Raw genomic sequence first — 23,114 nt, 5'->3', positions numbered from 1 at the left:
GCTCCTGGCCTTACGTCACATCTTTCATCAGCGGGAGCCAATCGGAAGCCTCAGATAAATTTGACCCACACGCGCTCCCGTAACGGAGGCGGAATTGGAGGTGTTTACCTCTCCTGCGAGGGCCCGACAGACGGGCGAGGGTTCAGGCTGAGGCTGCCCGGTTCGGTCCAGCCTTTCCCGCCCCTCGGCCTCCGCCATGGATTCCTGGGTCCGTTTCAGCGCCCAAAGCCAAGCCAAGGAGCGAGTGTTCAGGTTTGCACGAGCAAAGGGCGGTGGGTGACAACCCCGGGGAGGACTTTGCAGGGAGTCCTCGACTTACGACCGCCATTGACCCCAACATTTCTATTCAGGGAGACGTTGGAGTGAGCTTTGCCCCGTTTTAAGACCTTCCTTGCCACGGTTGTTAAGTGAATCACTGCAGTCGTTAACTTAGCAACAGTTTATTAAGTGAATCCGTCTTTCCCCATTGACTTTGCTTGCCAGGAGGTCACAAAATGGAAACCCGTGATCCTCAGACTGTGACCGCCATAAATGTAAGTCAGTTGTCGAGCGTCTGACATGATCACGTGACCAGGGGGATGCTGCTATGATCATAAGTGTGAAACAACAGGCGTAAGTCCTTTTTTTCAGTGCCGCTGAAATTTCGGACAGTCCCTAAATGAATTGTAAGCTGGGACACTGCAACCGTCATAAATATGAGTCAGTTTCCAACTGTCTGAGTTTTGATGGTGTGACCATACAGATCCTCCAATGGTTGTAAGTGTGAAAAATGGTCATAAATCTTTTTTCAGTGCCGTCATAACTTTCATAACGGTCACTAAACAAACTGTTGTAAGTCAGGTTGCTGCAACCGTCATAAATATGAATTAGCTTCCAACTGTCTGAATTTTGATTACATGACTATGGGGGTGCTAAAGCGGTCGTAAGTGTGAAAAATGGTCATAAGCCATTGTAACTTCGAATGGTCACTAAATGAACTGTTGTATGTCAAGGACTACCTGTAGTTTTAAAATCCATGGAAAGCATTGGGTTTAAGTTGAATTCATCTCAGCAGGTATCAAATAAAAGAATATTTGTAGCTCAAGACTGAACTTTGGGGTGAATTTGGCTGTTTTTCTGCAGAAGTTTCGTTACCAAACTACTTTAAAGCAGTTGCCCCACTTTTCATGGCAAATATGGGCTTGCAGATAACTAGGGTGCGGTCATAATTCTGGCAACACTTGCTTTCTCATTTTTCCTCTTGAGGTTGTTGCTGTTCTCACCCCATGGGTGAAAAAGGCGGTGCTCTTAACTACGTCATCTAAATATTTACCTCTTGCCCCATTCACACTCTGTTGCTTCTTCAAAGAGAGCTTTTGGGTGGCTGCCTTGGAAAAACTTTGGGTGTCTGTGATTAATTGGAAACTGAGGCAATGAAGACAGCATAAGGATCAGTAATGAGGCTGTCAAACCTTATGCTCAGAGATGATAGCAAAAATGCTGCATTTCGTTCCTAAAAGTGGGTCCTTAATTTCCTCCTTTCCGCAGAGGTGATATTGTTTACTTATGTGCACAGAGGGCAAGAGAATAAGAGAGAATTTAAAATAGAATGTAAGTAAGTCATATGCTAAATTTTCCTTCTATTATTAGTCATATATTGTGGCAGGTACGTGAAAGGCAAATCTATTATGCCATGTCTTTATTAGAAAAATTGCTTTTTCCAAAATTACTTTTTCCATACTACACATGACTGATTTTTTTAATATCTAGAATCATATTTGTCCAATTTTTCAGAATAATTCTTTTAGCAATTGCACCAGAGGTGGGTTTCCAAATTTTTTACTACCAGTTTGCTCGCTTACGCTGCTTCTGCGCATGTGGAGAAGCGCCCGGCTCGCACAATCTGGGAGCAACCCACCACTGAATTGCACATACTCTATGCCAGTGGTCGCCAACCTTGGCAACTTTAAGACCTGTGGACTTCAACTCCCAGAGCAAAGCTGGCTGAGGAACTCTGGGAGTTGAAGTCCACAAGTCTTAAAGTTGCCAAGGTTGGAGACCACTGCTCTATGCAACTTAAGTTCTTGAACAAAACTCAGATTCTATATTTCTGGGAGGGAAAGAATAAATTTCATTCCTACTTCCAAAGACACATAGTAAAGGATGCCCTATTTAAGGTCTGGGGAAAAAAAAAACCCATTACATGAAAATCCCAATCTGGTTATCAACGATGGAGGCAATGACATATCCAAATACTATAGATCTTAGCAAAATGGTAAGTTATGCAGAACTCTTAGATGAAAAAGGAGAACTAAAATTAGTACAAGATCTGAAAACTCAAGGAATAAATATGGAATGGTGGCCCTATTTACAAATTAAAACAAGATTTAAAAAAGATCGAGAACATGGAATGGAATTAGATAAAATATGATTACTAGATTATATAATTTTCTTTTAAGATATAAAATGGAGGAAGAGACGGTAAAGGAGACAATGATTAGCTGGGGAATACAGTTTGGCCATAATATAGTTAGAAAAATGGGATAAATTATGGGAAAGAAATTATAAACTTGCAACAGCAGCAACATATAAAAGAGATTTCCCTATAAATCTACTTATACATTTATTAAAATATTGTTCCAATAGGACACCCCCTCAATTTTTTTATATTGCCACTAAGAAAATATGACACCCATCCTTTAAGAACATTCTTTGCTGCATTCAATAAAATCAAAATTACTTCTTTTTTTTTTGGCTAAATAGTTTTCAGTTTTAAATATGATGAAAACAGTTTACAACATTTGCTATAATTGATGTGCCATTATCAGATATATATCATTTTTTTGTTTTCATACATAAATGTTAGTGATTTCAGTTTTCAAACTTTTTTTAAAATTTTGGATGGAAATACAATGTTGATTTGGAAATTCAGAAATGGGAGTTTAGCAGAAGAGGAAAGATCACAGGTTTCCTTGACGCAAGTGAAGTATCTGTTCTTATTGAGCTTGTCAAGACATGCTTCAGTTGCAATTATATAACCACTGCAATAAATTGAGGAAGCAAAAATTTCATCCAAAGTCAATAGAATTCCTTGAAGCAGCAGTCACCCACTGGTGGTCCGTGAGAAAATTTTGGTGGTCCGCAGAAAAATTATTTGCTTTTTTTATATTGCCCTAAATCAGGGGTCCTCAAACTACGGCCTGGGAGGGATACATGCAATAAATGCTTGTGTCGCTGCAGAGAGTCTCCCCCTTCGGGGTCCTTTTGTACAGGTTGGATGGGGGCAGAAATCCCAACTTGGGGTCTGCTTCAGCCTCCTGGTGGGGGGCTTTGGGCGAAGGAGGGAGAAAAGCTTCGCTGGTGGCGAAGAGCCGGAGGGCCTCGTTCCAGTGGAACTGCATCACGCCCTGGAACTGGCTGACCATCTCAGCCCACTGAGCCTCCAGGCGCCGGCACCTGGCCTTGCACTCCCGCAGTTCTTCCCTCTGCTTGGAAAGCCTATGCTCCTAGTCCTCAGTGAGGTGCTTCTGCTGAGCCTCCTTCTCGGTCAGATCCAATTTGAACTGAGCTGTTTTGCCAACTCTTTCTCCTGGTGGCTGCTTAGCTCCAGCAACGGCTTCCTGTTGGGACCCTAAGGAGCCCAAGCGGGGAGGCGAGGAGTGGCTGGGAGGGGAGGGGCGAGCAGAGGCTGGCGAGGCACTCCTCGATGTGAGTGACATTGAGTTGGCCATGCCCACCCAGTCACATGCCCACCTAGCCACGCCCAGCCGGTCATTAGGCAGACCATATTACTGGTGCATGGCATTTAAAATTATGAATTTAGTGATCCCTGAGGTCCGAAAGGTTGGAGACCCCGCTTTAGCTGACAAATCTTGGTTGAGTCTCTTTACTGTTTTTCCCCCTGTATTCTGCTAGAGCTGCCCAATATGCTTGCACCCTACTGGGCTACGCCCTGCAGAAGAATGGAGCTGGGCCCGATTTCCTCGCTAGGATCAAGCAGCTGGAGGCTCATCTGAGTTTGGGACGCAAGCGTAAGTGTGAAGGGGGTTGATTGGGGCGAGAGGACAGAGCTACAGCGGGCATTTTGGCACTGGCAGGGCAAGAAGGTGGGCGGAAGGGGAGTGAGAATTAAAATTATAATACAAATAATGAAATTATCAAAAGAAAATTGATGAGAATAACAAAAAAGAAGCAATTGCTTGCCAATCCACCCAGTATATTTCAAGGAGTGCCCCCATTGGCGAGCGGTGGAAATAAGCCAGAGGGGTTTGTGCCCATCCGTGACTCCGGCCTTCCTTTCCAGTATTCCGGCTGGGGAACTCTGCAGATGCTCTGGAGGCGGCCAAAAGAGCCATCCACCTGTCCGATATTGTCCTCCGTTTCTGCATCACCGTGAGCCACTTAAATCGGGCCATGTACTTCGCCTGCGACAACATCCTCTGGGCGGGGAAATCGGGCCTCGTCCCGCACATGGACCATGAGAAGTGGAGCCAGCGGTCATTCAGGTAAGGTGCCACACCCCTCCCTCCCTCTCCACCTCCCTCCCAGAGAGATTTGTCCTCTGCTTGAGGGCTCCGGGTGTTGCCTGGGTATTTATTTATAAGTCTGGACCAAACGTAATGTTTCTGATTTTGGATTTTCCCGCTTACCAGAGGGAGCCCCCTTGTGGAGTACTGTGAAGCCGTTACCATGGCAACGCCACTGCTGTACAGTAGAAGCCATTTTACAGCAGTACGGTAGAAGCCATTTTATGGCAGTACGGTAGAAGCCATTTGAAGGCACAGCAGGCTGTATCTTAACAGAGCACACACCCCAAGGGGTGTTACGGGTATCTTACTCCCACAGTATTATAACACATAAAAGAGGCCTTGGTAATTTTTTTATAATAAAGTTATTGTTTTTTTTTAATACAACTAACATATTTACGAACAAAGGGTTGTCCAGGTTTTTTCCTCTCACATCCTCTTTTGTACATAATCCATTTTACATCATAAATCTATTTCCAATTTCAGGTTTATTATTCTCTTTCCATATTTTCCATTTTAAACTTATTTTCTTCTTATTGCATAAATAATATCATTAATCGGCCCTTCAGAGTTATACCAGATTATGTCATGATTCCTCTTTTCATATATTTTACCCTAATGAGACCATCCAATTATATTTTTTCATTTTTAGTTCCTTTTTCTTCTCTTCCTGTTCTTCTATTCTTTTGTTCTTCAATTAAGCCCCATCCATAATACTAATTTGACTAAATTAACAGGGTTAATCCCCCCCATTTTTTCATCATAAACCTATTTTCTTCTTAGTATCCAAACAATATCACCAATTCCCCTTTCAGATTTAAGCCAAATTAGCCTTTCCTCTTTCATCTATTAGCCTATTTTACTGTAAATTACGTAGATACTCAATGTCAGTTTTTACATAGAAAACATTTAGCTTAACAATTAGCCTTGGTCATTTTATGCGAGGATTTTAAAATATTAGGTTGACTTTGGGAGAAAAAGAAATCCACCTAAGATTTCAGGATTTTTCACTCTCTGCGCTTCCCCCTCCCACCCCCCAGATATTATCTCTTCGCGCTGATTATGAACTTGAGCCGGGATGCCTATGAGATCCGTCTCCTGATGGAGCGCGAGACCAACTCGAAATCTCAGAAAGGAAGCTGCAGAAATGGCCCGTCCAGCCCGGGGGAGGACCCCAACCATCGCTTCCAGCAGCTGGCCCTGAAGCTGAAGCTGCAGCTCGCTCTCCTGGCGCAGGTGCTTCGCAACAACCCTCCCCTCCTCCTGGACCTGATGAAAAACGCCTGTGACGTTTTCATCCCTTTGGACAAACTGGGCATGTACAAGACCAGCTCGGGCTTCGTGGGGCTCTGCGGCCTGACCTCGTCCATCCTTTCCATCCTCGCCATCCTCAACCCGTGGCTGAAGCTGAAACCTTGAACGGTGGCTGAGAGGGCTGGCTAAGCTGAGCCGCTTCCTCTCCTAAATTCCCAGCTCCGGAAACTAGCTTGGGGGTGCTAATTCTCAGCCAGGCAGGCGCTGCTTGAGATGCGGAAGTTCCTCTGAACTTGAGGGGTGGGGGAGATGCAGGGGGGGGGGACACTCTTCTTTTGTCACTCTTTGAGCCCAGGAGGTGGAGAAGCAACTCTGGTAATGGACCTTGTGGGGAGCCGTTAGTATTTGGGGTTATCAGGCTAGGGATAACTAGAGTTTCAGTCTTTCTGTGTCTTATTTATTTAGGAAGAAATGAATAAATGAAAACTACACTAGCCACATTGTAGGTGAATGATGATCTCCCTGACAGCTATGACAAAGTTTTGTTGCTTCTTACTTAGAGATTGAGTGGTTAAAAAAACAGTTTGTTCCTTGTGTTCAGGGCCTTTCGGCTTTTAATAGTTGGGCGTGAACAGAGGTCTTGAGAATGTGAACAATGTTTGGACCAGTGTTTCTCAACCTTGGCAACTTGAAGATGTCCGGACTTCAACTCTCAGAATTCCCCAGCCAGCGAATGCTGGCTGGGGAATTCTGGGAGTTGAAGTCCGGACATCTTCAAGTTGCCAAGGTTGAGAAACACTGGTTTGGACACTAGGCTGACTCACACTTGTTAATGGGGGGATCTGACTTGCAGGTCAATTTGGGGATCTATGCCACTGTTTACTCACCTTGAATTATTTTCCTTGTTCAAAAAAGAAAAATGTTTTTAAATAAAGGTAACCACTGAAATTAAGTAGTGAGGAGTTAAATGCAACCCATTTTTTTCTCATAAAAGGTCAAGGTTCCCCTCGCACATCTGTGCTAGTCGTTCCCGACTCTAGGGGGCGGTGTTCATCTCCGTTTCAAAGCCGGAGAGCCAGCGCTGTCCAAAGACGTCTCCGTGGCCATGTGGACGGCATGACTCAACACCGAAGGCGCACGGAACACTGTTTCCTTCCCACCAAAGGTGGTGCCTATTTTTCTACTTGCATTTTTTACCTGCTTTCGAACTGCTCGGTTGGCAGAAGCTGGGACAAGGAACGGGAGCTCACTCCGTTATGCAGCGCTGGGGATTCGAACAACCGACCTTTCGGATCAACAAGCTCAGCATCTTAGCCCCTGAGCTACTGCGTCACTTTTTTCCCCCTTATAGATTTTGTTTTTATGATATGTTGGTCACAAGAAGGTAAGTCGAGTTGTCATGGTTCCACTTCCTACAACTTTACCTGGATGGCTGAAAATCTTCACCAACATACTTTGTAGGATACAGGCTGGCCTCGACTTACAACAGCTCGTTTAGTCACCAAAGTTACATCATCACTGAAATAAGTGACTTATGACTGTTTTTCACACTTTATGACCGTTGCAGCATTCCCCCACTGGCCCTGTGATCAAAATTCAGACATTTGGCAACTGACTCACATTGATGACGGTTGCAGTGCACCAGGGGTCGCGTGATCCTCTTTTGCGACCTTCTGACAAGCTAAGTCAATGAGGGAAGCCAGATTCGCTTAATGACCGTGTCCCTAAATTAAGATGTGCACCGTTTCACTTAGCAACTGTGGCAGGGAAGGTCGTAAAATGGGGCAAAATTCACTCCACAAATGTCACACTTAGCACCGTACATTTTGGCCCCAATTGTGGTCATATGTCGAGAACTATCCGTATTTGGTTAGTGTGTAAAATTTGATCCGTGTTTTTTTTAAGGCAGATTTTCACAATTGTCTTTTGAAGATGAATGAGAAGTGAATCTATTTTCACAAAATGACCTAAAGAAACTCAAATGATAAAATCGCTTTTAATTGCTCCTAAATCAGGAGTCTCCAAACCCCAGACTGTGGCCCCTTCAGAACCGGGCCGTTCAAGTAGGAGCGCATGTAGCTCCCTTTGAGTGAGTGGCGGGCACTCGTGCGCGCATGCGTGAAGCTCCATTTGTGCGCGGAGCGGGCTTCATGTGCTTTACAGCCCTTAACAGTTGCTAAACCTCTGACCTTTGATCGTGGAGATGCTGCCACGGTCGTTAAGTGTGAAAAAGGTCACATCCCTTTTTTCAGTGCCTTTGTAACTCAGCCGTCACTAAATGAACAGTTGAGGGTCAGCGTTTCCGACGGATACCCTAATTAAATCATGAGCCTCAAGCCAAGCTTCAAAAGAAACCCAGTCATTTTATTAGGAGCTTCATGTTGGCATGTTCCAAGTGAGAACTCTGACCCCACATAATTTATGGCCCAATTATGACCCTTTTTCTCCTCCTAGCCCCCAGGGTGTGTTATTAATCACATTCCCCAACCGGAGAAATTTTGTGGGTTGTAGAGATCACTCCCCTCTGGCCGCTGTGGATAACCCTGGGAGACAGCCTTGAGAGAGATATGTCTGGGATGTGCTTCTGTTTGTGGCTGCCATCGGTTTCTCATCCCCCTTGCCTATGGCAACTCAAGAGCAGGCCAGAGTTGATTTGCAAGTTGACACAGGAGTAACTGTAATGGGAAGAGTTGTTATCTTTTGGCAACTGAACAATGACCGGAACAGTTTCTTCTGGTCTCCAAAACAAAAACCAAGAATTTTTTGTTCATTGGAGCGAAATATTGCCAAGAGGCATGGGCTGGACCGGGGAGTGCTTCCCAGGGATTGATCCTCCTACTTTCCATGCGTTTGAGCATCCTTGACCGCTCAGAGGGAGGACTTGTTCAGCCACTGCCGGAGGGCGTACCTGGTCCCGGTGCTGACACGCTCCACGTTTTCCCCTTGTGCCGTGGGCAGGAAGGCGGCAGTGGGGATCACCAGGGTCTTGGCAGAGCCCTTCTCCAGTTCGATGACGCTGCTCAAAATGAAAAATGAGATGCCAGAAGAATTTTATAGGTGGGGAAGGGGAGCAATCTGCCCCTCATCTCCTCCACCCCAAATATCTTGCTAAGACAAAAAGAGACCCATGCACATTTGTTCAAACGAGGAGTAAGAAGCTGTTAATTCAACAGAGGTCTCAGTGTTGTGGGAGTCAGGGTCAGCATCAAGGCAACCTGAGAGCTCCGAGGGGGGAGGAGGGAGAGAGAGAGGGAGACAGAGAAAGAGAAAGAGAGACAGAGACAGGGAAACAGAGAGAGAGACACACACACACACAGAGGACAGACAGACAGACAGACAGAAAGAAGCGGAGCCTGGGCTGTCCATCAGCCCTCAGATGCAGAGTCAACAACCTCCAAGTCTGGAGGTGGCTGATGAGGAAGAGGAGGAACAGCTGGGACCAGTGCCTGATAGCTGATAGGCAGAGGAGAGGAGAGCAATGGAAATCTATGGGCCGGTCCTTGGGACAGAAGAGCCATCGCTGCTAGTGAAGCCCCACCCGAGCTCTGGGGATAAAAGGCAGGGGGCGGAGATGAATAGATGGGACAGAGGAGAGGAGAGCAGTGGAGATCTATGGGCCGGTCCTTGGGATGGAAGAGCCACCGCTGCTAGCGAAGCCCCACCCGAGCTCTGGGGATAAAAGGCAGGGGACGGAGATGAATAGATGTGACAGAGGAGAGGAGAGCAGAGGAAATCTATGGGCCGGTCCTTGGGACAGAAGAGCCACCGCTGCTAGCAAGCCCCACCTGAGCTCTGGGGATCAAAGGCAGGGGGCGGAGATGAATAGATGTGACAGAGGAGAGGAGAGCAGAGGAAATCTATGGGCCGGTCCTTGGGACAGAAGAGCCATCGCTGCTAGTGAAGCCCCACCTGAGCTCTGGGGATCAAAGGCAGGGGGCAGAGATTAATAGATGTGACAGAGGAGAGGAGAGCAGAGGAAATCTATGGGCCGGTCCTTAGGACAGAAGAACCACCGCTGCTAGCAAAGTCCCACCCGTGCTCTGGGGATGAAAGACAGGGGGCGGAGATGAATAGATGTGGCAGACGACTATTCATCTCCCTGCTGGACGGACTTGTTAGCCCGCGGTGAGAGAGAAACATTTTGCCGGGGCTGCCGGCGTTCCTAATAAAGGAATCTTTGGAGTTCACTTCAGAGGGTTTTTGTTGTGCTTGTGGAGCTGGGTCAGAATGCCGGGATGCTCTTCCCTGCCACCTACCTGATGGTGGGTGGGGCTTCCCTGCCCACCCCTGGGGTCTCCCCTTCTGCTCCATCCTCCGTCGCCGCAATGGATGCTAGGGTGGAGCGGTCCAACCAAGCGACAGCAGCGACCTCAGCTTCATTGGGTTTCAGCCTGGCCTGGCAAAAGATCTGGATCAATATGCAACTGAGGCAGGCTTCCCTCACCCTCCCCATCCACACATCTGCACTGCAGTTGTGAAACGGATAAACCGGTAACAATATGGGGATATCACAGATGAGGGAAAAGGGACCTGGATTCCCATGTTGTCAGACCTCAACCCATGTTTTCTTTTTGGCTTCAGGCCTGCCACTCTTTCTACTGTGGGAAAATGGGAAGTTGGATGCTATGTAGCCATAATAACATTCTTCTTAGAAAGCCAAGGTCATCCTTTGTCTCTGCACCTGGCCGGAGACGGGACGGGAAGAATCTGTCTTGGTGACACTGGAAGATGGGACCATGGGATGGACTTGTGGGTGTGAGGGCAGGATCTTGAGCTTTCAACTGGGTGGGGAAGCTTTCAAATCCGGGTTTTCCCAGATGGGCCAACATGGCTCTCTTCATAAATTGTAATTTTAGGAACCCACCTTCCTTCCTTTCCTTCCTCCCCCACCCCCCAGTGGTTGGAATGCAGTATTGCAGGCTACTCTGCCCACAGTCAGGAGTTTGTCAAGGCTGACTCAACCTTCTGTCCTTCGGAGGTCAGTAAAATGAGGACCCAGATTGTTGGGGGCAAGAGGCTGACTCTGCAAACCGCTTAGAGAGGGTGTAAAGTACCATGAAGTGGGATATAAGTCTAAGTGCTATTCCTTCCTTCCTCTCCAGTGGTTAGAATGCAGTATTGCTGGCTAACTCTGCCCACTGCCAGCAGTTTGATCCTGACCGGCTCAAGGTTGACTCAGCCTTCTGTCCTTCCGAGGTGAGTAAAATGAGGACCCAGATTGTTGGGGGCAAAAGGCTGACTCTGTAAACCGCTTAGAGAGGCTGTGAAGTCCCATGAAGTGGGATATGTCTAAGTGCTATTCCTTCCCTTCCTTCCTTCCTTCCTTCCTTCCTTCCTTTCCTCCTTTCTTTCCTTCCTCCCCAGTGGTTAGAATGCAGTATTGCAGGCTAATTCTGCCCATTTCTAGCAGTTTGATCCTGACCGGCTCAAGGTTGACTCAGGCTTCTGTCCTTCCGAGGTTGGTAAAATGAGGACCCAGAGGCTGACTCTGTAAACCGCTTACAGAGGGTTAAACATTGTTCACATTGTAAAATATTGTGAAGCGGGATATGTCTAAGTGCTATTCCTTCCTTCCTTCCTTCCCTTGCGTTCACTTCCTTTCTTCCTTTCCTCCCTCCCTTCCTGTTAGAATAAAGTATTGCTGGCTAACTCTGCCCACTGCCAATAGTTCAATGCTGAATAGCTCAAGGTTGACTCAGCCTTCCGTCTTCCGAGGTGGGTAAAATGAGGACCCAGATTGTTGGGGGACAAGAGGCTGACTCTGCAAACCGCTTAGAGAGGGCTGTAAAAGGACTATATAAGTCTAAGTGCTGTTGCTACTAAGAGCAAGAAGACTCTTCTGCGGCAGACCCCTCACGATTGGCACCTGGCCAGCGTGCCCCACTCACCTGGAGCTCCTGGTGGCTCTCGCGCAAGGCCAGGTGCAGGAAGACCACGATGTGATGGCGCTGGGGCAACCCCTGGCTCAGCCGCGGAGGGTACACAGACTGCAGGGGGACGACAAGACAAGGTCGGATGGGATTGCAAAGGTGGCGGATAACTGCAGCTCGGGGGGAGGAGGAGGGGGGAGGTTCTTGTGGGTCGGTTTCCAAACATTTTGTTGCGCAACAATACAAGACCCAATTTGATTGGAATTCCGGGGGGCGTGGCCTGTTGCCGAGGAGGGCTCCACCGAGCTCCTCAGAGATCTGGTCTGTATATCTAAATAAGATCATAGATAGCACCCCTTTCTGGCTAAGAAAGGGGCAGGGAGAATAGCCCCGTAGGTTAGGATCTAATCGTAAACCACAGCCTTTTTTCTTTTTTGGCTGTGGAAAGAGATTAGTTCCGGCCGAAGCGGAGCTCTTATCTCCAGCCATTTCTTCTCAGCTGCCTTTTTTTTTGGCAGCCCCAGACAGGCTAGCCCCCCCCCAGGACAAGACAAAGTTTTTTTTTCAAGCTAGAATTGATACGGGCGGGTCCCACCCCTGTGAGATTTATGTTTTCAGTACTATCGTAAATACCAGCACCATTCGTCTTAGAGACTTCTTTGTCTAATTAGACCTCAAAATGGCGATTTCTCTCCGTGGATGATTGATATACTTAGCCGGTGTTATCTTCCTGCAGACTGCTCCTTAAGAAAATAAATTTTTCTTTTTTGGAAATAGAGGGGAGCGAAGCTCTGCTTACTTGCTTATTTATTATGCCATCCAAATCAAAGAAGCGTCTTGCTACAAAAGAATTTAAAGAATTTTCATTGGAAACACAGCCTTTGTCTCCTATGTCTTCTGTTGAGGAACTTTTAACACAGGAATATCTCCTTAAAATGCTTAACGCTTTTAAGAAAGAAATCAGGGAATTTGTATTGGAATTATTTGATGATTTACAATCTAAAGTTAATCAAATGAAGGCGAATACTTTTGCAGCTGTGTCTGCCCTGTCAGATTACTCTGCTGAAATAGAAAACAAATTGGAAAGTCTGGAGAAGGCTAATTTTAATTTGACTACCAATATTCAAATTTTACAAGAAAAAATTAGAAATAACGAAGAACAGCTTATGATACTAAATTTTAATAGGAAGGCATTTGCAATTAGAGTCAGAGGATTCCGTGAAAAGAAGCAAGAGAATTTAAAACAGACCTTTGCTGAAGCCTTCAGCCACGCGCTGGGAAGCCCGGGACTTAACTTTGATTGGCAGATTCGGAAAATCTATCGCCAGAACTCATTGATAGCGGAACAGCGACAGCTCCCGAGGGACATAATTATATATTTCTCTACAAAAGAATCTAGAAACGCGATTGTGCAAAATTTTTATAATAACAGGCTCCGAATTGATGACCAGGACCTGATTGTCTTCAAAGAGATTCCTTTCCAGATATTGAGAGCAAGAAGGGACTACGCCTTTTTAACTAAAGAGCTTAGGAGTCAACAGATTCGATACAGATGGGAGGCCCCTGCCGGCATCACGGTTACATTTGAGAATCAAAGATTTCGTCTTAACTCTATTTCGGAGGCTCAAGATTTCTATTGTAGGATTCTGAAGGCGGGACTTCCTGACGCGCTCGGAAGAGAGGAGAGACAAGCGGAAGGAGAAAGCAAACGGCTGGCCATGCGGCTGCAAGATGGAGGGGGTAGCCCCTCCTCCCTCGGAGAAGCAGAAGAACGCAGATCGAGAATTTAGATACTTCAAAAGACTTCCTAAAGTTGAGGACTGAATGGGGGTTTGAGACCTCTCTCCGGTAGAAAAAGTGGACTAATTTTTATCAGAAGGGAAAGCTGGACGAAACTACTTTGAGCTAGATTCTAAAGTAACGTTAGCACAAATTTGATAGTGGTTAAAAGAATGCGGAATGATTTATGTTGTTTAAACTTTGTTAGATGGGACTATTTTAAAATAGAAGGTTAACTGACTCTTGCTGAAAGTATTATTTGAAAATGATCCATGCTATTTAACTTTTATTTGAAGGGAAAGTTGGTTGTTATAGTTACTTTTTAAATAAACGCTAGTATAAATTTGATAGTGGTAAACATTAGACAAGCAAGAGATGAGGGTAAAATGTATGTGGAATGAATTATGTTATTTGTGGTAAATACCAGACAAGCAAGGGAAGAGGGCAAAATTTACGTTGTTTAAAGCTTATTAGAACAGGAAGCCGCTTGGGATTATCTTAAGATAACTGTAAAAAGAATGCGGAATGATTTATGTTGTTTAAACTTTGTTAGAAGCGACTACCTTAAAATAGAAGGTTAACTGACTCTTGTTGAAAGTATTACTGGAATATGTGGAATGATTCATGCTACAAATCGCTCTGAGCTATATTTTAAACAAATGTTAGTATAAATTTGATAGTGGTAAATATCAGACAAGTGGGGGATGAGAGTAAAATGCATGTGGAATGAACTAAGTTATTTAAATTCTACTAGAAGGGGAAGTCGGTTGGAATTATCTTAAGATAGAAATTGATTCCTGTGTAAAGTAATATCTGATCTATGTTGCTTAACTTTACTAAGAAGGGGAAATCTGGTTAGATTATTTTGAATTACGGTTTGAAAAAGGGGTAAAGAAAGATCATTCACGTTGTTTAAATTTTACTAGAAGGGAAAGTTTGATTACTTGTCTGTAAAGTTATATTTGAATATATGGCAGGAACTATGCTGCTTAAATCTTATTGGAAGGGATCATGAGGTTTAGGAAGGGAACGGGAGAGTCTACAGAAGATCGGGGTAAATAGCAAAGAAGTAAGAGACGAGAATAAAATATAGATAGAATGATTTATACTATTTAAGCATAGATAAAGATGGGGGGCTGAGATCAACACAAAGAATGGTTTCTTTTTTTTTTCTTTTTTATATATTACTTTTATTTTTTAATCCATATGTATACAAGATATTTTAGATAGAAGGTAGTGCCAGGTGTGGGCCCTGGGAAGCCGGGAGGATTAGGGATGGGGATTGTGGGGGGTGGGGTGGGGGGGGGGTTAACATAATCTTAATAAGAACAAGAATGTATTTATATACGGTGGTTCCTTTTTTTTTTATTATTATTATTATTATTATTATTTTTTTCCTTGGTTCATTTTACATTTATTAGATCAAACAACACTCGAATAAAGGCATACACCAAGGAGGGAGGTAGAGGGAAGGAAGAGGGAGGAGTAAGGAAGGAGTAAGGGGAATGTAAGGAGTATGTAAGGAGGGTGTCTGGGGAGTAAGGGGAGAAGGAAGGTTTGAGGGGAAAGGGAAGTAGGAGGGGAGTGTTAGAGGGAGAAAGGAAAGTTGGAGGGGGTAGATGGGGTGTATGGAGGATGCAAGGGTTAGGTGGGCTTGGGAATGATGAGTTGTGTTTCCTTTTTATTTGTTCGTTTTATTCCTTTTTTCCTTTTTTTTTTTCTTCTTTTCTTATAGTAAATACCCTGTGTATAAATGATTGCAAATGGAATGTGAAAATTGAAAATTGAATAAAATATTTTACAAAAAAAAAAAAAAAAAGACCCAATTTGATTGGAGGAAGAGAAGAGCCATCGGCCACGCTGCCACCCGCCACGCTTGTTGAGTTCATCGACGCCTGGTGCTCCACAAGCAATTCCATCGACAGACACATTCACTTAAAGGTCAAGGTCAAGGTTCCCCTCGTGCATCTGTGCCAGTCGTTCCCGACTCTAGGGGGCGCTGCTCATCTCTGTTTCAAAGCCCAAGAGCCAGCGCTGTCCGAAGACGTCTCCGTAGTCCTGTGGCCGGCGTGACTCAACACCGAAGGTGCATAGAACGCTGTTCCCTTCCCACCAAAGGTGGTTCCTATTTTCCTACTTGCATTTTTTACCTGCTTTCGAACTGCTAGGTTGGCAGAAGCTGGGACAAGTCACGGGAGCTCACTCCTTTACGCGGCGCTGGGGATTCGAACCGCCAAACTGCCGACCTTTCTGATCGACAAGCTCAGCGTCTTAGCCCCTGAGCCACCGCATCCATCGACCTACAACCAGCCTATGAAACCCTCAGAATTCACTGACCTTCAATCCATCTACGCAAACCCCTCCCCCAAACCAGCACTTCACTTCCCAATGACCCTCACCTGACTTGGCCTCCCCCATTCCCAAGACCCTCACCTGATGTGACCCACACTTGAGCCATCCCAAGACCCCTCTTGGGGGTCCTCTTACCTCCCATAGGGCCAGCAATTGCCAGGAGAATTGCCCCCCATCCTTCAACTGCAAGCCGGTCTCTTCCTGAACCTCCCGCAGCCCAGCATCCAGGAGCTGAGAAAGGAAGAAGGGTGGGGAGAAGAGGCAGGTCCTGAAATCGGTGGGCAATCGGGGCAGCTGCAACTCAGAAGAGGGTCTCTGGCCGCAGGCCGGGGATCCCTCTTCTGACCCACTTGGAATCCTGTTTTAAAAAGTTTTATTATTTCATGCGTAAATGTTTTGAATGCAGTGCATTGTCAGGATACAGAGAAGCAAGGGCAATATATATATGGTGTGTGTGTGTGTGTGTTGTATTAGTGCTGATAAATAAATAAAGGGAGACTAGTATAGATCTATTTCAAGCTATTTAGCTCTCATCAGCTAGCCATGCCCTTACTGGGATTAGAACCTGTGCTGTATTGCATCTTAGGCAGATGTGTTAACCACTAAGCCACAAGATTCTCCTCCTTATCAGCTGAGCCGGGGTGATAGGTATCTATTTAGAGTTACAATCCCCGGTATGCCCAAATATGGGAGGAAGTTCACTACTTCCATTCTCTGTCCATCGGCTCGTCACAAGAGACCATCCAGACAGAAACCCAATATTAATGGATGGTCTCTTGTGATGAGCCGATGGACAGAGAATGGAAGTAGTGAACTTCCTCCCATATTTGGGCATACCGGGGGTTGTAACTCTAAATGTGTGTGTGTGTGTGTTGCATTTGTGCTGATAAATATATATATATATATATATATATATATATATATATATATATATATATATATATATATATATATATATATATATATCAGGGTTTTATATCTATATATATTCACTATGGAACAGAAGTTGCCTTCGGAAGCTGTGGGAGCTTCATCTCTGGAGGCTTTTGAGAAGAGACTGGACTGCCATCTGGTCTCCTGCTTGGGCAGGGTTTTGGACTAGATGACCTCCAAAGTCCCTTCCAACTCTATTAATCTGAATCTAAGATGCTCAAAGGCCTGGAGACTAAAACCTATGAAGAATGGTTGCAGGAACTGGGCTTGGCTGGTCTAGGGAAGAGAAGGACTAGGGGAGGCAGGAGAGCATCTTCCAATATTTGAGGGGCTGCCCCAGAGAGGAGGAGGGGTTCAAGCTATTCTCCAAAGCACCCGAAGACCAGAGAAGGAAGAATGGATGGAAACTGACCAAGGAGAGATTCAACCTGGAAATAACGAGGAATTTTCTGACGGTGAGAACAATCCACCCATGGAACAGAAGTTGTGGGAGCTTCATCCCTGGAGGCTTTCAAGAAGAGACTGGACTGCCATCTGGTGTAGGGACTCATGCTTGGGTGGGGGGTTGGGCTAGATGACCTCCAAGGTCCCTTCCAACTCTGTTATTCTGTATTTCTATGAGTTGGCCGCAGCTATTCTTTTTTTAATCTTTGGCCAAGAGAGAATCCCTTCCCCTTCAGGCCTTCTCCTGTAAGGCTTTCAGGACTGCAGGTGGGTTAGAAGCTTGTAAGATACTGGCCAGATTCCCCCCCCCCCCCCCCAAAGGCTCCATACAGTCATTTCTGGCCTTTGGTTCCCTCTGGATTCTCCCTTTTTGATTTTGATTTTAAAAAAATGCCTTACCTCTTCTTCTGGATCAATATGGCCGCCTGCAAGGGAGAGAAAAATAAATCCAGTTTCTTCCCTCACCGGGTGATTCTAAAAACCCTCCTTGTGGTTAGAATGCAGTATTACAAGCTAACTCTGCCCACAGTGAATAGTTCGATCCTGACCAGCGACTCATCCTGCCCTCCTTTCGAGGTGGGTAAAATGAGGACCCAGATTGTTGGGGGCAAGAGGCTGACTTTGTAAACTGCTTAGAGAGGGCTGTAAAGCACTGTGAAGTGGTATATGTCTAAGTGTTATTGTTACCTTCCTACCTTCCCCTCCCTCCCTCCTTCCTTCCTTCTTCCTAAAAGTTGACTCATCCTTTTGTCCTTCTGAAGTCAGTAAAATGAGGACCCAGATTGTTGGGGGCAAGAGGCTGACTTTGTAAACCACTTAGAGAGGGCTGTGAAGCGCGGTGAAGCAGTATATAAGTCTAAGTGTTATTGTTACCTTCCTCCCTCCCTTCCTTCCTTCCTTCCTTCCTTCCCTCCCTCCCTCCCTCCCTCCCTCCTTCCTTCTTCCTAAAGGTTGACTCAGCCTCCCATCCTTCCAAGGTCAGTAAAATCAGAACCCAGATTGTTTCTGGGGTGGCAAGAGTCTGACTCCGTAAAACCGCTTCGAGCGGGCTGGAAGAATATTCTCCTGTGAAGCAGAATATCAGATATTGCTATCCTTGGTGCTACGGGGGTCTTTACGGCCTTCCCATCCTCTCGCACCCGATTCCCCCCCCCCCTCCGCCCCAGATTTGGTTCTTCTTACCAGGAGGCACCCAAGTATTGGGGAAGATGCTTAGCGTCCTCGTCCGACGGGTCAACAAAACTTTTCCGCTGGCCGACTCCAGGAGGACAGCCACACCGACATCCACCCCCCGGCGCAGAGTCTCTGTGGGGAGGGAAGCCCTTTGCTCTGGGGTCAAATGCTTGATGGGGCAGAAGTGGGGACGCTGGAAAAGAGAAAAACTCTGGATCCTGGAAGTGGAAGATTTCACACTCATAATGCAGGGAGGCCTCGAGTTACGACCGCTCGCTTAAGAACCGTTCAAAGTCACGATGAATGGGGGGGGGGGAATGACTGCAACACACTTTCAAAGTAATGATTGACACCTCACCCTTGTGGTCATGTGATCACATCTGGGGCCCCCCGTCAACTGGCTCACATTTACAACCAGTTGTTGCGCCGTCCCACAATCGCATTTTGCAACTCAATGTTTTCCCACCATTGGATAAGGTGGATCAGCCTGACCAGCCTGTGATATATTTTAACGGCCTTGGTGAGAATGGTCATAAAATGGAGTCCCGTCAGGTGGTGACTCGGTTTACAACCACAGTAAACCACAGGTCCTTGCCTTACGACCATAATTCAGCCCAGGGTTGATGCTGCTCGGTGTGAAATCCGTTAAGTGAGTTACGGCTCTTCTTGCCGCGTTGGTTAACTGAATCATTGCAACTGTTAAAATTACCAACCCGGTTGTTAAGTGAATCCGGCTTCCCCATGGACTTTGTTGTCAGGAGGTCGCAAAAGGGGATCACGTGACCCCTCCCCTCGACATTGCGACCATCATAAAAGTGAGTCATCGGCCACAAGTATCTGTATGTAAAATACGCGGCCCGGGGGATGCTTGCAATGGTCGTAAGTGTGAAAAACTGTCCCTTTTTTTCAGTGCCATTGTAACTTTGGGCAGTCACTAAATGAACTGTTGTAAGTCGAGGACTACCTATATAAAATTCTCAGGGCCATTAAAGGCATGACAAACCCCCCTCGTACCTTCAAGAGGAGTCCCGTGGAGCTCGGAAACTCCCGGTCAGAAACGAGGAACTGGAGAGGTTTTAATGCGCAATGTACGACAACGGTATCTTCGTGGGGCGGACAGTAGTGGCCTACGATGCTCTGGAAGCGAAAGAGAAACTGTGCTCATTCCTGAACCACCCTCTCTTCTGACTGAGGCTTCCCAAGAGCAGGAAGCAGAGTCCTTGTCCCAACAAAAAACCCTTTTATTCATTTCCTGTGAATTCTGCTCGTTCGCATCCAGTAAAGTCTTTCAAAGGAGGATTTACGGACACAGACCTTATCTGGCTTGGAGAGCTGCCATGCCAATATCAGCTTCCCAAGAGCCCAAAGCAGAGTCCTTGTCCCAACAAAAACCCCTTTTATTCATTTCCTGTGAATTCTGCTTGTTCGCATCCAGCAAAGTCTTTCAAAGGAGGATTTACGGACACAGACCTTATCTGGCTTGGAGAGCTGCCAGGCCGAGATCTGCAGAACTTGGCCAGGAGTCTCAGAAAGTCCGGAACCAATTAAGCGAATTAATTCTCTTCTGCAAACTCCACTCCCCTTTCGCTCCTCTTTTATTTCCTCTGGGAGGGGCCATTCACTGTCCACCTGTGGCTTTACTCCCAAGTCGACCCCTGTTCTTTAGCTGTTCCCTTCATCTGGGAGCTTTGCGCATGTGCACACTGGGGACAGGCTTTTAAAGTTTTTAAAGTTTTTAAAGAGATTGGACAAGCATTTGTCTGAAATGCTATTGGGTCTCCTCCTTGAGCAGGAGGTTGGGCTGGATGGCCTCTGAGGTCCCTTCTGATTGATACTTATGAAGCAGAGAAGCAACATAGCATATATCAGGGGTTGCCCCCAAAGAAGAGGGAGTCAAGCTATTCTCCCAAGCACCTGAGGGCAGGACAAGAAGCAATGGGTGGAAACTAATCCAGGAGGAGAAGCAACTAAGGAGAAACTTCCTGACAGTGAGAACAATTAACCAGTGCAACAGAAATTGCCTCCAGAAGTTATAAATGTTCCAACACTGAGGTTTTTAAGAAGAGATTGGATATTCATTTGTCTGAAATGGTGTAGGGTTTCCTGCCTAAGCAGGAGGTTGGACTAGAAGACCTCCAAGGTCCCTTCCAACTCTGTTATTCTATTCTATTCTGTTCTGCATTCTATTCTATTCTATACTCTGTTCTGTTCTATTGTCAGTGAGGACAATTAACCCGTGGAACAGCTTGCCTCCAGAAGTTGTAAATGCTCCAACACTGGAAGGTTTTAAGAAGATGTTGGATATTCATTTGTCTGAAGTGGTGTAGGGTTTCCTGCCTAAGTAGGGGGTTGGACTAGAAGACCTCCAAGGTCCCTTCCAACTCTGTTAATCTATTCTATTCTATACTGTTCTGCATTTTATTCTATTCTATATTCTGTTCTGTTCTGTTCTATTGTCAGTGAGGACAATTAGCCAGTGGAACAGCTTGCCTCCAGAAGTGTGGGTGCTCCATCACTGGAAGTTTTTAAGAAGAGACTGGACAAGCATATGGGTCATAGTTACAATCCTCAATCATAAGATAGAACAAGTGGTAAATCATAGATACCAATAGGAGGAGGTAGTAGGAAGGGTAACAAGATGAAGAAGGATAAAAGCAGCACAGCCTTACTACATGGGTAAACAACTTCAGGCCTAAGTCAGAGCTATGGGAATTAAATGTTCAGCAGAGTGATGGCACTCGGAGGGGGGGGGGGACTATCTTTGTGTCTAATTGTTCCAAGGGGGAATGGTGTAGGGCAGGGGTCCCCAAACTTGGCAACTTTTAAGACTTGGGGACTTCAACTCCCAGAATTCTCCAGCCAGTGGTTGGAGAATTCTGGGAGTTGAAGTCCCCAAGTCTTAAAAGTTGCCAAGTTTGAAGACCTCTGCTGTGGGGCCTCCCGCTTGGGGGGGGGGGGGGTTGGAGTAGATGACCTCCCAGGTCCCTTCCAACTCTGGGAGTTGAAGTCCCCAAGTCTTAAAGGTTGCCAAGTTTGAAAACCTCTACTGTAAGGTCTCCCGCTTGGGGCGGGGGATGGGGGGTTGGACTAGATGACCTCCCAAGTCCCTTCCAACTCTTTTGTTAATCTGAATCTTAAAAAATCAAGGCGTTATAAAGTGATATTATTCTAATCCAGTGTTTCTCAACCTTGGCCGCTTGAAGATGTCCGGACTTCAACTCCCAGAATTCCCCAGCCAGCTGGGGAATTCTGGGAGTTGAAGTCCGGACATCTTCAAGCGGCCAAGGTTGAGAAACACTGTAAATCTAATCCATTGATGGGCTCTTGGGGCTCGCCCTCCCCGCCCCTGCTACCTGCTCGAAGCGGGCCCGTTGCGGGAAGCCGCCCGCTCTGCAGACGTGCACCGCCACCCTCCTGCCGGCCAGCATGTTGACGGGTGGGGGGGGAGCCGATCGGGGCCCTTCGGCGCAGGAAGGACGAGCCGCCGCTCCGACTCGCCTCCCGCGGGAATCTCGGCTTCCAACAGCCGGGCTGGAAACAGAGGTGGCCCTCTAGCGGCCGTTCCCAGGCGCTACACAGCCTTTCTCCTGGTTTGGAGAGCGCCCTCTAGCGGCCCACCACGACTTTCTTTTTGCGAAAGGACCCGGTCCCGCCGATTGGTTCGCTCTGCTTGGTTTTTTTGGGGGGCGGGACCCCAAGTTGATTCCTGGAGCCTCAGTTCCTGGGATGGACACCTGGGGGATAAGGCCGCTTGCTTGAGCAAAGGGTTGGGCTAGATGACCTCTAAGGCGCATTGCGAGCTTGTACGCTCGATGTCCTGCGTGCTTTCCCCCCCCTTCTCCGTTGACCCTTAGTTTCTGCATTTAGAAGTGCCGGTCGTTCTCGACTTACAACAGCTCACTTAAGGACCACTCTAAGGGACAATGGCAATGAAGACGATGAGGGGACCGGAGACTAAAACATAGGAAGAACGGTTGCAGGAACTGGGCAGGGCCAGTGTAGAGAAAAGAAGAATTAAGGGGGACATGATACCATCTTCCGGTATTGGAGGGGCTGCCCCAAAGAAGAAGGAGAGGGAAGGGGAGGGTCAACTTATTCTCCAAAGCACCGGAAGGCAGGACAAGAAGCAATGGAGGGAAACTAACCCAGAAGAGGAGCAACCTGGAATGAAGGAATAGTGAAGGACAAATGAACCAGTGGAACAGCTTGCCACCAGAAGCGGTAGATGCTCTTATGCCTGGAGGTTTTCAAGAAAAGACAGGCAACAAGATAAATTTTATAAAATGCTCCATACTAAGTTAGTACATTGGGACTATAGATCAGTGTTTCTCAACCTTAGCAACTTGAAGATGTCTGGACTTCAATTCCCAGAATTCCCCAGCCGCTGGCTGGGGAATTCTGGGAATTGAAGTCCAGACATCTTCAAGTTGCCAAGGTTGAGAAACACTGCTATAGATCTTGCATATTATTGGGCGACTGGAACGGTGTTATGGATACCAAGAAAGAGAAGAATGGTCTCCGGCAAAATATTCAAATGCGAGCGAAACTATCTAAGTCCTTTTTTGACAGGATGGACGATTTTGAATTGAGAGACATCTGGCGAGAAAGGAATGCAGAAGAATACTTCACATTATAAACTGGAGTGGAGAAGATGGATTGACTATACTCAAAATAAATATGGGACTAAGAAATTCCAGATAGCTTATGACTGAGGCAACAAGGAATGACATAATCTGTTTAGAGTTGGCCTAGCAAAGAGGAGTTAAAGCTCAAATGAAAGATGATATTAACTTTTTTTAAAGTT

General features: G+C 46.3%; 2 protein-coding genes across 2 annotated transcripts; one reads left to right on the top strand and one right to left on the bottom strand.

Annotated features, from left to right (window-relative positions):
• The first annotated feature begins 87 nt into the window (after nucleotides 1–87).
• PEX11B (peroxisomal biogenesis factor 11 beta) lies at nucleotides 88–6,231 on the top strand. The gene is made up of 4 exons (XM_032233917.1): nucleotides 88–252; nucleotides 3,895–4,010; nucleotides 4,283–4,484; nucleotides 5,546–6,231. Exons 1-4 carry the CDS (start codon nucleotides 197–199, stop codon nucleotides 5,922–5,924), a joined length of 753 nt encoding a protein of 250 aa, XP_032089808.1. The 5' UTR covers nucleotides 88–196; the 3' UTR covers nucleotides 5,925–6,231.
• Nucleotides 6,232–8,102: 1,871 nt separating this feature from the next.
• NUDT17 (nudix hydrolase 17) lies at nucleotides 8,103–21,919 on the bottom strand. Its single transcript, XM_032233755.1, has 8 exons — nucleotides 21,664–21,919; nucleotides 19,325–19,447; nucleotides 18,320–18,503; nucleotides 17,537–17,562; nucleotides 15,896–15,991; nucleotides 11,648–11,746; nucleotides 10,016–10,155; nucleotides 8,103–8,775 (listed from the first exon to the last, which is right to left on the bottom strand). Exons 1-8 carry the CDS (start codon nucleotides 21,736–21,738, stop codon nucleotides 8,628–8,630), a joined length of 891 nt encoding a protein of 296 aa, XP_032089646.1. The 5' UTR covers nucleotides 21,739–21,919; the 3' UTR covers nucleotides 8,103–8,627.
• Nucleotides 21,920–23,114: the final 1,195 nt, after the last annotated feature.

This window comes from Thamnophis elegans, chromosome 17 (assembly GCF_009769535.1).
Source record: "Thamnophis elegans isolate rThaEle1 chromosome 17, rThaEle1.pri, whole genome shotgun sequence".
Taxonomy (NCBI): Eukaryota; Metazoa; Chordata; class Lepidosauria; order Squamata; family Colubridae; genus Thamnophis; species Thamnophis elegans.
This window is presented reverse-complemented; position numbering and strand designations above follow the sequence as displayed.

Coding starts and splice junctions, on each gene's coding strand:
- NUDT17 (XM_032233755.1), bottom strand. CDS start 21,738: ATGCTGGCCGGCAGGAGGGTGGCGGTGCACGTCTGCAGAGCGGGCGGC. Junction 19,448..21,663: donor AACGGGCCCGCTTCGAGCAG/GTAGCAGGGGCG, acceptor TTTCGCTTCCAG/AGCATCGTAGGCCACTACTG. Junction 8,776..10,015: donor GAAGCCCCACCCACCATCAG/GTAGGTGGCAGG, acceptor CATTTTGAGCAG/CGTCATCGAACTGGAGAAGG.
- PEX11B (XM_032233917.1), top strand. CDS start 197: ATGGATTCCTGGGTCCGTTTCAGCGCCCAAAGCCAAGCCAAGGAGCGA. Junction 4,011..4,282: donor TCTGAGTTTGGGACGCAAGC/GTAAGTGTGAAG, acceptor CTTCCTTTCCAG/TATTCCGGCTGGGGAACTCT. Junction 4,485..5,545: donor TGGAGCCAGCGGTCATTCAG/GTAAGGTGCCAC, acceptor CCCACCCCCCAG/ATATTATCTCTTCGCGCTGA.